General features: G+C 26.8%; 2 protein-coding genes across 2 annotated transcripts in view; both read left to right on the plus strand.

The window, feature by feature from the left end:
* The window catches only part of LOC105150609 (uncharacterized), a 57,244-nt gene continuing 42,101 nt past the window's right edge, over positions 1-15,143 (plus strand). Inside the window, exons 1-2 of the transcript XR_015548243.1 lie at positions 1-1,785; positions 2,220-2,270. The gene's annotated coding sequence lies outside the window, so the exon portion shown is untranslated. The remainder of the gene's footprint in view (positions 1,786-2,219; positions 2,271-15,143) is intronic.
* Positions 9,368-12,802, plus strand: LOC105150606 (glutathione synthetase). The gene is made up of 11 exons (XM_011063794.2): positions 9,368-9,605; positions 9,841-10,024; positions 10,090-10,165; positions 10,276-10,403; positions 10,499-10,544; positions 10,953-11,026; positions 11,103-11,270; positions 11,439-11,592; positions 11,888-11,995; positions 12,099-12,388; positions 12,482-12,802. The coding sequence occupies exons 1-11, from the start codon at positions 9,506-9,508 to the stop codon at positions 12,606-12,608; spliced, it is 1,455 nt and encodes a 484-aa protein (XP_011062096.1). The 5' UTR covers positions 9,368-9,505; the 3' UTR covers positions 12,609-12,802.

The following is a 15,143-nucleotide window of genomic DNA, read 5'->3' on the forward strand; positions in this document are numbered from 1 at the left end:
TCGCTAGGCGATCTCGGTGGGAGACGGACGTGTTTTCGAGTCGCTCCGCGTGTCGCATTAATTAACAGCAATATCTACGAACGCAAATTACATAAGGTTGCCTAAAACTAAGGAATATATTAAGGATTGAAAAGGATTATAGGTTGTATGCACTTTTTCCCTTTATTTCCAAGATTCATTACTCACATACGCAGTTCATGAATATTTTAAATATTTCGTGCGTTCGCGGATGTACGATAACTAACAATAAAAATGAGATTCTTATTGTTAGATGCATGCTATTATTCTAAAATTGAGATATAATATTGGGATGTTAAAATTATTTCACGTGAGCAATTATGTACGGAAGACCACGCTAATAAGAATCTCTTTTTACTTCTTGCCTTTTGTCAGCATTACATTGTAATTGATACGAAAAATTGATACTTAAAATTATAAAATAAACGTCAAATATATTCCTCGATATATCGCAATATAATTATGATATCGCATTAAACGACTCGCGCCGTTAAAACTAGAAATAATCGTTTTATTAATCGAAAATCATTAAAAATGGGAAGAATATATTATTTTACTTATTCGTAATATATTCGTAATATTCGTTTTATTTCGGCAGTTAGATGGTCGGCGCGACCTTGTGTTGAGGATGGTACGGGGTGGCACGGGCGGCGCGTCATGTTTACGTTTACGCGTAGTTACTGCGCGGTCCCTCAGATTCTTAGAAATAGGTAGTCGTGTCGCGTGTTGCGGTTCTTTTCATTACTTTTTAAAATCTTATCGCGAAGAATGTTAAATATAATACGAAACGTTGTACTTTATGAATAATTAATCATTCTAGTAATCGAATTACGTGAATATTTATAAAATACAACATTTTTTATTATACATCTAGCATTTTTTGCGATTATTATATGTTTCAAAAAGAAATGTGAAGAAGAGCGACACGGCCGCATTTGTCTGTACGAACGGTATCACACGAGTCATAAAACGTTAATATGAATAATATTCTCATGCAAATAACGCAATTCCTGCTTTCAGAATTAATATAGTTTAATAATTTAATTATTTTTTTGTTTTTGTATACCTTCCATTATACGATCCGTTTAAAAATTAAACGTAATTCTTTGAAACTATTATTATCGATATAATAAAAGAAACATTTCTCTTTTTTATTAAATAGCCCATTTCATTGACTTTAATCATACCTTACAGACATCATCTATAAATAAAAGATTCAATCCTTTTAGCTGCTCTAAATTTATTTCGCAATGCAGACGAATTGCAGACTGTGTTTGATATTCGTTTATAAAAGTTAACTGGTTGCATAGTAATATAGATAATAGCTATTACATTTTTCAGATTATCTTCCCTCTCACGGGTACACCTTGACGTGGTGGGAGGGCTCAGTACTCAGAGGATATTTATACGAAAAGAACGGTTTTTCTCAAATCTAAAAATTTTCGGATCTGAATGATATATCTAGATAAATTTTTAGATATTGAATAAAATCGTTCTCTTCGTATAAAAATCCAATGGAGAAGCTAACGTACCCTCGTCGCCGCTTTATTTGAAAATGAACGAACCGCAGCCGGTTCGTCGCGTCGCGCGTTTGTTCGGGAGTGTCGCTCAAGTAATCGGACTCAAGTTATAGTCCGCGCGCGATTATAGTCCATTATTCGCGAGTGTTTTTCGCGAGTGTCCAGTGCGAGAGAATGTGTCAACCCCAACTCTGAGAGGAGGAGGAGGTCTGGGAGAGGCATCGGGCACCGGCGGAGCAACCTTGCGGTAAATATCTTTTTTGCTATTGTAAAATCAATATCTTTTTTCTATTTATTCGCTTTATTTTACAATGATTTAAAAGTAATAATTAGAAAAAAAAGAATTATCTTAAAATTATTTTAGAAATTTTATAAATATACCTATGTATTTTTAAGATTTTTTTAGGAAATGCCCGGGAAAAAATGTTTCATATATAAAAAATGTTCATATATATAATTACATATGTAATGTCTATTATATAACATTTTTTCGAGTATATAATTATTTTTATAAATATGTAAGTGAATGTAAGTAAATTAAAAAATTCGATGCTTGTAAAAATATTTTGAAAATTATGTGATTATTTTCAAGAGAATTACGTTTACTAAAAATATTTTTTTAAATATTATTTGATTTTTTTGCTTTGTTTTAATTTAGATTTTATATTCTTTTTGTTACAGAATCATCGTAGCGACGATGCAGATGAAACTCCGCTGTTGCGCATCAAATTGGTGAGTGATGAATTGATGTTTTTTTGTTGAGGTAACGGATGCGTGGTGATTTTATTAATATATCTACAGATGCATATATGCATCAATTTAATAAAAATATACCTGTATATTTTTTATGTAATGTATATGTAGCATTCCATGCATCCGTTACCGTAAAGTGGATAAGTTAGAACAGATTAGGATAAATTTAATCCTGGATGCTTCTTCTTATGTTATTGTACATGCACTGTAAAATTTATAATATCATATTACTCTCAGTTTAAGTTATTTTTAATAATCTTTCGCCATTGTTCTTATTCAATTTCTCATTAATTTAACTAAAACAATAAAGTAGAACTTATTATTTCATTCAAGAAAATTCAAGAACAATGTTAAAGGCTCAAATTTTGTTTCTAAATTCATATGTTAACTTTAAATATATTTTATATATGTGTGCGTGTATATATATATATATATATATAAAATAATAATAATAATAATATAAGTAATTTAATCTCAGTTGTATGTAATTCAATTCAATTGATACAAAATAATTCAATCTTAAAAATATCATAAAAGTTGATTCTATGTAATCGGTTTTTTAAATATGTTTTACATTAAAATATATACAGTTTGATAATTGTACTGATAACGCTCGTGGGCAGGTAGAGTGGACTAAACTGAGTCGAAAAGTCCTCTATCATTTTGTAATTTTCGCAATAGTAACAAGATATTAATTATTAAATAGTGGCGAATATTGATCTTCAATTTCGGCAAAAATTGTTAATTTTCTACTTATAAAGTTCTAAAATTTTTTTCAGAATTTTTTAATATCGTATTTCCTCACATGTTGGTAAAAATAGTTGCCAATGAAAAAATGTAATACTAAAAAGTTAATAAAAATTTTGAAAAAAATCTTAGAGTTCTATGAGAAGAAAACAAACAATTTTTATTGTTTTTCTGTAAAATTGATAATGCGATCAATAGATCATCGCAATAGTAACAAGATAGTAAAGCAAGATATTAATTATTAAATAGTGTCGAAATTGAAGATCTATATTCGCCTATTTAATAATTAATATCTTGTGAGTAAAAATTTATTGAAAACCAATATTGAGTGATTATTAATATCTTGTTAATTATTGTAAAAATTGCAAAATGATACAAGACTTTTCGACTCAGTTTAGTTTGCTGTACCTACGAGCGTTGTCAACAGAATTATCAAACACCTTGTCTATTACGTCTTAATGGTTAATGGTCACTTGGAAGTAAAAACAAAAATTAATAAAGTATTCGTATTTTTTAAATAAATGAAATACATTAAATTAAAAAATATAAAGAATATATGTATATAAAAAGTAATTAGAGAATGAAATTAGAGAAATGAAATTGTTTTTTTGTCTATAGATATTATAATATAGAACAGTGTTTGTTACAGTATAATAAGTATAGTTTTATTATTCTTTCTATCTATCCTATTTTCAAATATTCATTTAGGATTAAATTTTATTTAAGTTGGTGCAGAAAAAAATAATACATACACATATATGTATATAACATACTGTTTTCAAAGATATTCTTTGCATTGCTTCACATTTATTATTTGTATACTTGTTACTAGTGAAAGAACAGATATTTTAATGTAGCGCATTTGTCGTATAATTTATTAACCTCGCTTTTATTATAAAAAATATTTTATGATTATTAATTGTTACTATAATTTACCTAAATTGCACTAAATGCACTTACTTTAGTCTAAACTATTATAACTTATCCATATGTAGTAACTGGATTTTATACCAGTCAAAATAGTAACATGATGTAAGATCCAGTATAGGTTCATTGTGTCAAGAAATAAAAGAATTTTATCTTATAATTATTTTAAAAAATCGCGTTCGGAATTTTGCATCTTTTAAAATACTTAATTTTGAAATAATAAATTATGCAGAAAATGATTGTATTAATTTAAAACATAAACGATATACGATATTTATCAATGTAAGGGAAAATTATCTCCCTTTTGGATCTTACATCATTTATCTGAATTTATTATCTCTCTGCATGTTTTGAGATGAGATTCAGCAACGAATCGTTCGAATCGTTAAGAATACGTACATGGGCCTTAAATTTTATGGGATAGTAATCGATTTAGTAATTTCCGATTTATATTTAATTTGAAGTTTTGTTGTTTATATTGCGTCAAATTTATATTAAGAAATTTGATCTAATTTCACAATATTTGAGATTTATAAAATCAAAATGTTGAAAATATCCCTCAGATAGAGATTTTTTTAAATTTAGATTTATTTTTAGTCAAATCAAATACTTATATTTTTAATTTCGAATAGAGACACGAATAAAGAATAAATTTATTCACATACATGTATTAATAAAATTATTATTATTGATAATTAATATTTAATCAATTTGATTAATACGGTGGCCCCTTCGCGACGCGTTCGTGTTTCGCGCATCATACAAAGGCGTAAAATTTTACGCTTTTAGTCGGCAGCAAAAAGGAATATTTCTCCTTGCTGTCGATCTCTGGCATATTAAGCCAGAATATTGGCCAGAAAAAAGACGAGGATCTGAACGAAGTGGGTGTTGGTAACACCAATCTAATTTTTTGAAAGATATATATAAAGATAAATTCTGAATATTCGGGAGGGCAACTTACTCGCAAATTGCGAGTTCTTATATTGTTGATTTAAAATACAATAACTAACAAATAACAGGGCTAATGAGAGCTAGTGCAGATAATGAAGCGCAAGTTTTGTAGGTTTTTTAATCTACAAATTCTAGTTGCACTTCATTATCCGCAATGGCTCTCATTAGTTTTGTTATTTATTAATTTTTTGTATTTTAAAAATTAAAAGTCTATTTTAATTATTGTCATTTATTGCTCATTTATTTAATACGATCGCAATTAGGTAATCTCTCTGAATTTATCAGTACACGATAGGACATGGTTAGGTATTAGCTGCTGCATTCGGCAAAGAAAGCAGTTTTGCAATTATTGTAAAATTTGATTTAATATCATTAATTCATTTAAATTCATAAAAACCTAAAGCAAGAAATCGTACCTGAAGCACGAATCGTATTGAAGAATTTTACAACATTTGCAAAGCTGCTTTCTCTGCTGAACACAATTATTAACGTATTATATTCGCGGTGTTACACGTTAATCAAGTAATGTAGGAAGTAGAAATATACGAACAGAGATAGGATAAGCGAAGGCAGGAATAAATGAAAATACGGATAGGTAGGACAAGTATATGGATAGGTAGGGACTGTATAGGTAAAGACAATAAATGTAGATAAATTGAAAAATTAAATTATTATATAATAAATAAAATGACACTTAAATAGATTTCGCGATCGAGTAATTAAATTTTGTTTTAAAAAATGAATATAATTAAACTAAAAAAATATTATATAATAAATCTAACTAATAATTATATAATATGTAGATAAGGATACATAGACATCATGTGTACGTACTTGATAATTGCAAAGAAAAGATTAAAAATTAAATAAAATTTTAAATTAATCTTAAATTTTATTTAATTGTCAACAATCCAATTGTCAAATATGATTATATATTATATATAATTTTAATTTTATGATTATATATTATATATAATTTTAAATTTCATTGAATTTTCAACTCCCTTGAAATTAAACTTAATATCTTATAAAATTCTATACTTATACGAAGTATGTATACGCATTAATATTGTAATTAATTTTATCATAAATAAATGTATGTATAATAATATTACATACGTAATATAAAATTTATGTGAAGTATGTCCAGGTAAATGCCATCATGTTTATTTTTATAATTTCCGCAATAATTACTAATTTAAATTATACATTTATTGGAATGCTTATATATTCATATTAAATATATCTATTCCATGCAGATAGCATTTATCTTGTCGTAGTAAATCAAATTTATTGTTGCTTTATTGATGTAAATTACACGAAATCGACGAACCATATGATAACAAAAATTGTTTATTAATTTAACGAATTGATAGATGTTTAATGAAAAAATTTTGTTTAATTTGGATTTTATTGTAAATATGAAAAAGCCATTAATAATTTTAAGTGACTTTTAATTAAAAATTTGATGTTTAAAATAATCGTCAATTTTTCGTCTATTTAATTTATTAAATAAGTCAGTAAAGATTCGAGCTTTGACTGAGGTAATATAGGTTAAATATTAACTTCTTGTTTGTTTTTTACATTTATATTTTTAACATTAAAAAATTACAAATATTAATGATTAATTTATTATTGTACGAAAGTCTCATCGCTGTCCCTCGCATCAAGTGGATGCTATGTTGATGCAGTGAATGCGTGATTTGTACCAATAGAAAGTCGAAATTATTTTTACAATATCATACGAAGACTTATTCCTCGTCGCTTTCTGTAAAGTCCGTTCGCAAAGTCTAGTTTGGTATCTTGTTGGAAATTCTTGTACAGAATCGGAATTAATCCTGAGTTTTCTCGTCTTGCACTGGAAGTAATAATTTTGTCAATGAGTCAGACAATAATATGCTATATATTTTAAAATCAAGTTACGAAATTAATTTAGTAGTATACTTTAACAGACCATTTTCGTCGCTTTTTTTGTTTTATTAAATGTTCTCCCACTAGTAATAATAATGTTAGTAATAGTACCACATCTTAATAACAATACGAATTTAATATTATATAATTAATGTATGGATTATATATATATAATGATTATTTTTTTAAATCCAAATTGTTAAGTAAATAAATTTAAGCTTTATGCAAATAATTTGCTTATTTTTCGATGATTGCTCTAACAAAAAAATATGATTACGAATGTATATAGTTAATTTTTTAACTGTTATTTTACAATCATTTTTAGGTATTGGAGACATCCCACCATTCCAGAATATTGTTAATTATTAATTTATATGTATTATATATTATAAACTTTTCTATGATAAAATACATGCAAATATATTACGAGACTATATTTAAGAATTTTGATTTTTGTCGATTTAGATAATTTTTTTATCAAAATACCTTATGTTCTTTTATTAATGATATCGTGATTACATGAATTTAATTAAAAATGTGTGGATACAAAAAATTCGAAATAAGTCGAATGGATACCTTTATATTAGCGAGGTATTAATAATTAAAATTTTGGGAAAATGCAGAAAAAAAAGATTGTTAAATTTTATATATAATAACAAATTTTTCAGAAAGCATACTTAGTTCTTTAAAATCTCGTTATTATTAAATTCGATTTATCTCAAACAGTTGGTACCCGAGATACTTTTGTATTCATACATATAAAAAATTACAATAATGCATGTATTTTATTACTATTGAATTTTATTACTATTAAATATATTCCTTCGTAATCACCATTCCATAAGGAAATCATTTTATCTTTTTATTTAAGAGATGATTTGTAGTAATGTGTGGTAGAACATATAATTTCCTCGCAAATTTTGATATTATATTAAAAATGCAATAAAAATGTAATTAAGATGCTACCAAAATTATTTCTATCATAAGTGGTCTGAAAGATTTGGAATTCACATCCTTCTGTAAGATCGCTGGTGTTTGACGGATTGCTTAACTTTTTTTTGCGAACGGATCTTATGAATTTGATGTGGAATCAGAATACATCAAGTTCGCTTTTCTATGAAGATTTTTTTCTTCTTTATATCGGATACTAACCTTACCATAACGTGGAGGGACCTTGATCAAATTATTGGGATAATTATCTTAAATGCGATGAAAGTCTTGTCGTAAATGTATTAATGACTTTTTATCACGATATTAATAAGTTTTATAATATAATCGCAAGTTAATAATTAATAGTAAGTACGATCTAATTGTTGATAGTATTTTCATTCCACATTTATCAATACTTTATTAAACATTGGTTTAGAAAATTTGTGTTATCTTATGTATTTTCGACATTTTCGTATAATATCTCATTACTAAATTTTGTTAATTGTGCTCCTATAATATAATTCTTATTACATTTCGAACAACATTTTTTATTTTACATTGTATTGTAAATAATTATTGTGTTATTAAAGTATTACAATAAAAGATAATATTAAAAAGCTGTGCAATGTAATTGTTAATTATTTTATTGTATTTCGCGAATCATAATGCAATGTGATTTTAGCGAAATATAATAAAATATTTAAAGAAAAAAGAGAGATATAAAATTAAAAAATAGATTTAAAACATACTTACCTGCAAAAACCGACTAAATTTATTAGTAACTCGTTTTTTTCGGGGGAATACACTTACAAAGAAAAGAGGATCGCCATTAAAAATTGGCGGGGGTGGTGGAAGGCCTCTAAGGTTGATTCATTTTTATTCATATAAATTTTCTTCACAATTTAAAATTAAATGTAGTTTGCTTAGAAATAATTAGAAGAGTTCTAACTTTATTCAAATTGCAAATTGTAAATATAATTATAAGAATAAGAATGGGCCTATAGAGAGCCTACAATTAGAGTGACGCCATACGGGTATCACTTGTGATTGGTCCGCCATATTTTAGCCTCTAGTTTTTTAAACGCATTATTTTCTAAATTTTGAATTCATGCTCAAAAATTGTGACAAATTAAAAAATGATAATAAATAAATATTGTATATAAAATAATAAAACATATAAAATAAATTTTACATATATTATTTATTATAAAATTTCATTTATAATATTTTTCTGAATTTTTGATTTCTTTTATATTATTACAGATGCATTTTGCTTCTAAAATGTAGGAACAGAGAATAGATAATAAACTAGCGCATTTAATAGCGCAAATAATGTGCAATAAATAACGTTTTGTATAAAATAATGTGCAATATTACAAAATGTACAATATTGCAATAGTACAAAATAAATGAAATTTTAAAATAAATAATATATGTAAAAGTTTTATTATTTTATATACAATATTTATTTATTATCATTTTTTAATTTGTCACAATTTTTGAGCATTTTTTAGCATGAATTCAAAATTTAGAAAATAATACATTTAAAAACTGGAGGGAATGGTTAAAACATGGCGGACCAATCACAAGTTATACTCGTATGACGTCACTCTGATTGTAGTCTTTCTACGAAAAAGGAGAATCAGCTGCTGATTATCAGCTGACCCATATGGCCACTATCGTTTGTCGAGGTTCTTTGGATAGTTTTGATTGACTTAATTGTTGACCAATTTGATTTTGGATTTGCCATGAGCACCTGTCAATTAGAACCCTGTATCGAACTTCCTCTCTCGGAGGAGAAGTTGAAAGAAAGTGTAGATAAAGCGAAGGACTGGGCGCTTATGCATGGTAATTATGTTTTTTTGACTGATAAGAAATAAATTGCTGATAATCAAATGTATGATTATATTTATACTCTTGCTCATTCTTGATAAAACTTGCAAGTCATAAAAATAAACCTGATGGCTATTTTATATAATTTTAAGCATACATAATTCAAGGATATGATACAAATATAAAATAATTGCAATGATTCAGATGATGCATTTAGATTTATGTGATGAGTTCTTATGTTATTACTTAGGGATATCTATGCGGTCCAAGACGAATTTTAATAAGGACCAGGTACAACTACTACCTGTTACATTGTTACCATCGAGCTTTCCTGAAAAGCCTTTTTTAACTGTAAACAATGTACAAACTATATTAAACGAACTTATTCATAAAGTTGCTCATGATAAGGAATTTCTTACAAACAGCTTAAAAAGGTATTGTTATTAGATATAATCATAATGGAACTTTTCTTATTGTAGAGTTATATTATTTGATTTAGCACAATCCAAGCTGATCCATTTACAGCAAAACTATTCCACATATATGAGACAGTATATGAAAAAGGTTTTAGCCAGGTATGTGATATTAAATAATAATGTTTAGGTTAATATCTAGACATCAATAAAAAATTCAACGCAGTTGATCATTGTGCACAAATACAAGAGAAGATTTTCCTGTTATATAGAGTATAAGTCTTGGACTATTGAGATCAGATTATTTGTTACACGATGACTGTAAGATAAAGCAAGTAGAAATAAATACAATAGCAGCTAGTTTTGCGGCCTTAGCTACAATTACATCCGAATATCATAAGTAAGTTTAATGTGAAAAATTTTATTAAGAAGAAATATTATTATTTGAAAAGTCTTTTATTTAAATTTTTTTAATAAAAACATATTTATTTTTAGATATATATTAGAAGAATTGGGATATAAGAAGAAAGCGTGCGAACAAGTAAATTAATTGTTCATTATTATTATTAGGTGTTGGAATTAATTCGTAGCGTTTTACAAGTGATGGGAAGTACTTTCATTAATGTATTTTTTAATGCTCATGTGAAATAAATAACATTCTTTCATTAAAAAACGCTACGAATTAATTCCAACACCTAATATTATTTTTTAAGATATAGTCATTTATATGTTTGATTTTTGTAATATGCTAAAATTTTTTAGTAAATCTGTTCTTTTTAACTGGACTTCTTGCAGAGTTTTTTATTTTTCTCTTATTCACTCCAATGTGAAAAAAAGGATGGAAGATAAACAGTGCAAGAAGTTCAGCTAAAAGAATATTCTATCGTTTTCTTGATGCTGTAATATTTTGAAAATATTTTACAGTTTATTAATATTGATTATTGATAAGATTCCAGAAAATAATGCGCTTATTGGATTTTGCAAAGGATTAATATTCGCATGGGAATTGTATAATAATTCAGAGTAAGTTGAGTGATAGAGCAGATTTTATTCTGGTTGTTACATTCTAGAAATAAGACTAATAAACAAATTGTTTTAGAGCTGTTATGTTGTTTATTGTTGAAGATATAACTTATAATATAAGCGATCAAAGGTTTCATGAATTTCAAATTCGTCAATTATGTCCTAAAATTAAGATTATTAGAAAAAGTTTAACAAATTTAGTATCGGAGGGAGTGAAATTGGGACCAAATAAAGAATTAATTGTGTAAGTTGAAATCTTAATTACAATTTATGTTATAAATTAAATTAAAATTTATACAAAATATTTTAAAAGAGAATTTTTTTCAAGTTTTTGCAAATATAGAAATAAATACTGAATAAAAAATACAGATATTTGAAATGTTGAATTATTGAAACATTTGAATTGTTTTAGTTCAAATATGGTAGTAGCTGTTGTTTACTATCGTTCAGGTTATGAACTTGAAGCTTATCCTACAGAAAAGGAATGGGATATGAGATTGTTAATAGAGTGTTCTCGTGCAATAAAGTGTCCATCAGTACAGTATCACTTAGCAGGTACTAAAAAAGTATGTAAATCATTTTAATTTTTATTTGTCTAAATAGTAATATATAGCAAATTAAATTTTTTTGTTATCTGTACAAAAACTGTATGAAGTATTGGAATAATTAACAGAAAATTGAATAATTAAAGAAATTGGAATAATTAACAAGAACATTTAATTTTTATCATACTTATTACAGATAGAATAAATTCACACACACACACACACACACACACACACACACACACACACACACACACATATATTCGCTATAATTAAAGTTTGTAAAATATTTTAATTTTGAAAATTATCTTTTTAGGTACAACAATCTTTAGCTCAACCTACTGTATTGAAAAAATTTCTAAAAGATGATGCTGCTGTTGTTAAAGTGCAAGAAATATTTACTGGTCTATATACATTAGATTTTGTAAATAATCTATTCATTATTTTATCATAATGCTTATATAATTAACAATTATATGAATAACTTCTAGCAATTCAAATCCAAAATAATATATTTATTGTAATAGAATGATGATGGAGAAAAAGCAGTAGAAATGGGTATAAACGAACCATACAAGTTTGTTCTCAAACCGCAAAGGGAAGGAGGAGGAAATAACATATATAATGAAAGTATAAAATCGTGGTTAAATTCACTGAAAGAATCGCAAGAAAGAACGGCATGGATTCTCATGGATCGTCTTTATCCTCCTTTACAGAAAAATTATTTTGTACGTGCCGCTGAAGAATCATCTTCAGAAGATGATATTGATCTATCAGATGTTATAACAGAACTTGGCATATATGGCGTAATAGTAGGGTAAATACAGATGGGATGACTTGCATTTTGATTATATTCATATTCTTTATTAATAAATAAATGACATTAATAATATTTGAATAATATTTCTAGGGATAGCAATGAGATAATGTTAAATAAACAAGTTGGACATATTCTAAGAACTAAATTATCGAGTGAGGATGAAGGCGGAATAGTTGCAGGTATTGGTGCCCTTGATAGTCCCTATTTAATTAGCTAAAATTATACATCTCTAGAAAAATAATTTTAATTAAATAGATAGTCATACAATTTATGAGAGAGAGAGAGAGAGAGAGAGAGAATATACATTATACTATGTTTATTATAAATATTTGTTTATTATATATGTATATGTAGGCATATGGATATCGGATATGAATTACTGGGAATCAAATAAATCTTTAGTATCAATAATTATTTATATGATGACGTTGTATTTACATTTTCTAATTTTTAAATATTAGATGTTTATTATAATTGAATTAACATTAAGATATTTTAACAATAATAATGACAATATTTTTTTAAAAATTCCATTTTTATTGATCATGAGATAATAATTTATATTACAATGCAAAACTGTAAAAACTGTACAGAGAAAGTTTAATATTTCTATTGTATATATGCATGTATATATATATATATATATATATGTATATATGTATCTATGATATGTTTGAAAGAAAGCAATCGTAGCGATCATGACATAGAGAACGATGTGGCTGCTCTCTATGCCAAAAATCCAGGTTCAAAAATCCATCCAGGTTTTATCGTTGCCTTTCGAAAAGTAATGACGAACTATCAAGAGTATCTTTGTCATGACAATTCTTCTGATATGACCGTTAGAATCCAGCGTTAAAAATTGTCTCATATCAAAAGATACGCTGATATTAAAGAAATTTCTTTAATATTCCCACTTCACAATTAAAGCAGCTGTTCACTTTCCTCTTGCTTCCTTTTCATGGAGCGTACCTTTGCTGGCTTTAAATTAACGAAGACACTCATTCATTTTTGCTTGCTTTTAATTCATTTTAATAAAAATGGATTACGAAAATGAGAATATATCGAGTATGTAAAAGAATCCGTATAGTAGCAGCTACAGTTGCAATAGAAATTCGGAGGTGATGTATAACCGTTGCCATTGCTAATATATAATTATTAAAAAAGAAAGTACTGGTTAACACCCATTTTCAAAAATCGCAGCGAACATGGTTTTTTCTTTGCTTCGCTCCCAAAATTAACCTTAGAAGACATACGATTCCATAAATATGACATGACATGTATTATATTTCAGAAATGTTTTGATATTAGTTGAATAATATCGAATTTTGAGCGTAACTTCGTTGTATATGAAAATTGATAGAGTACGAGTAACTCCTTTACAAGATATCCGTTCAAAAGAAATCACAAATCTTACATTTTAAAGTGTTTTTCTTCTTCTATGAAATAACACCATATTAGACCGTTTTTGCGAATTATCTTCATCATGAAATATTTTATGAGCACGAAATAAGTACACTTTTAATTTTAATGTATAGTTTGTAGTATAAGAACAAATCTTGCATCGGAATTTGTTATTTTTTAAATTATTATAATGTTGTATCCAATTACTTAGCAATTCCTTTGCAGTACACTTATGTCTGCACACTTATCTCAGACTGTATATTATTAAATATGTAAATATCTATACCGTCGAGAAATATTTAACGAAGGTCGAAGAGTCACATGTGAATTTAGTTAGAATATAAATATTGATGATTTCAATACTGATATAGCTTAAAGCCAAGAGCACAGACTCTTGTATAAAGTATAATGTATAAGGCATATGAAAATCACAGTTCTTTATTTCATGGAAAGAAAAAAAATAAAGGAAGGTTCATTTTTTTATACATTATATACGTTATGCGTTATGCAAGTGTTTATGTTCTTAACTTTTTGTGTCCGATATAGAAATCCATCCGAGACCTTGGACGGAGAAAGTTCATTGGTTATGTGACCAAATTATCAAATGTGATTTGATATTTCTTATTATTTCTTTCTGTGTTTTAGATTTCGGAGCGATTTCTAGTATCGTGGACAAAGGTTAACAGTCAAATAGTATCACTCTACTTGTAACCATTTAATCATCGTAATTAAGAGAATTCAGATTAAAATATATTTTATACATCCAAAAATGAAGATTTTTTTTTGCACTTAGTGTTGCATCATAAAGATAATATTTAAAATGGTTTTTAAAAAACTTCTTTAAAAAAATATATATACGCTAAGTGTATATATTTTCGTCTTCGCCTGGCGTCGCTCGGCGTCATTGTCGTCCGGCGAACTTATTTAAAATAATAAGTACTAAATATCCCTTTTATCTTTTTTTATTAATATATGTATATTTTATATAACTTTAGCTCTCAAATGCGATCGAACCCTGTAATCAGATAGCGTTGCGTGCTTTTATTTTTCATATTTCTTTTTGAAACATGATCGCGGCAAATGCTAGATAATACGAATTTTACTTTATGAATACTCACAGTATATGATTATTGGCTTGCACGATTGATTATTCATAAAATGATCGAGATGACAATCGTATATCACGGAACAGATAATTATAATTTTGTACGGTTTATTCATTTGGAATCAAAACGCAATGGAAAACAGTATTTGTTTATTTCGCGATAATTACGAACGGCAATTATTTTTGTTTATCGTAAAATGTTTCTCTCGCTTGATAATACTCGCTTATACTTCGAACGGTATTACA

Source organism: Acromyrmex echinatior, chromosome 19, assembly GCF_024713525.1.
Source record: "Acromyrmex echinatior isolate Ae372 chromosome 19, ASM2471352v2, whole genome shotgun sequence".
Lineage (NCBI taxonomy): Eukaryota > Metazoa > Arthropoda > Insecta > Hymenoptera > Formicidae > Acromyrmex > Acromyrmex echinatior.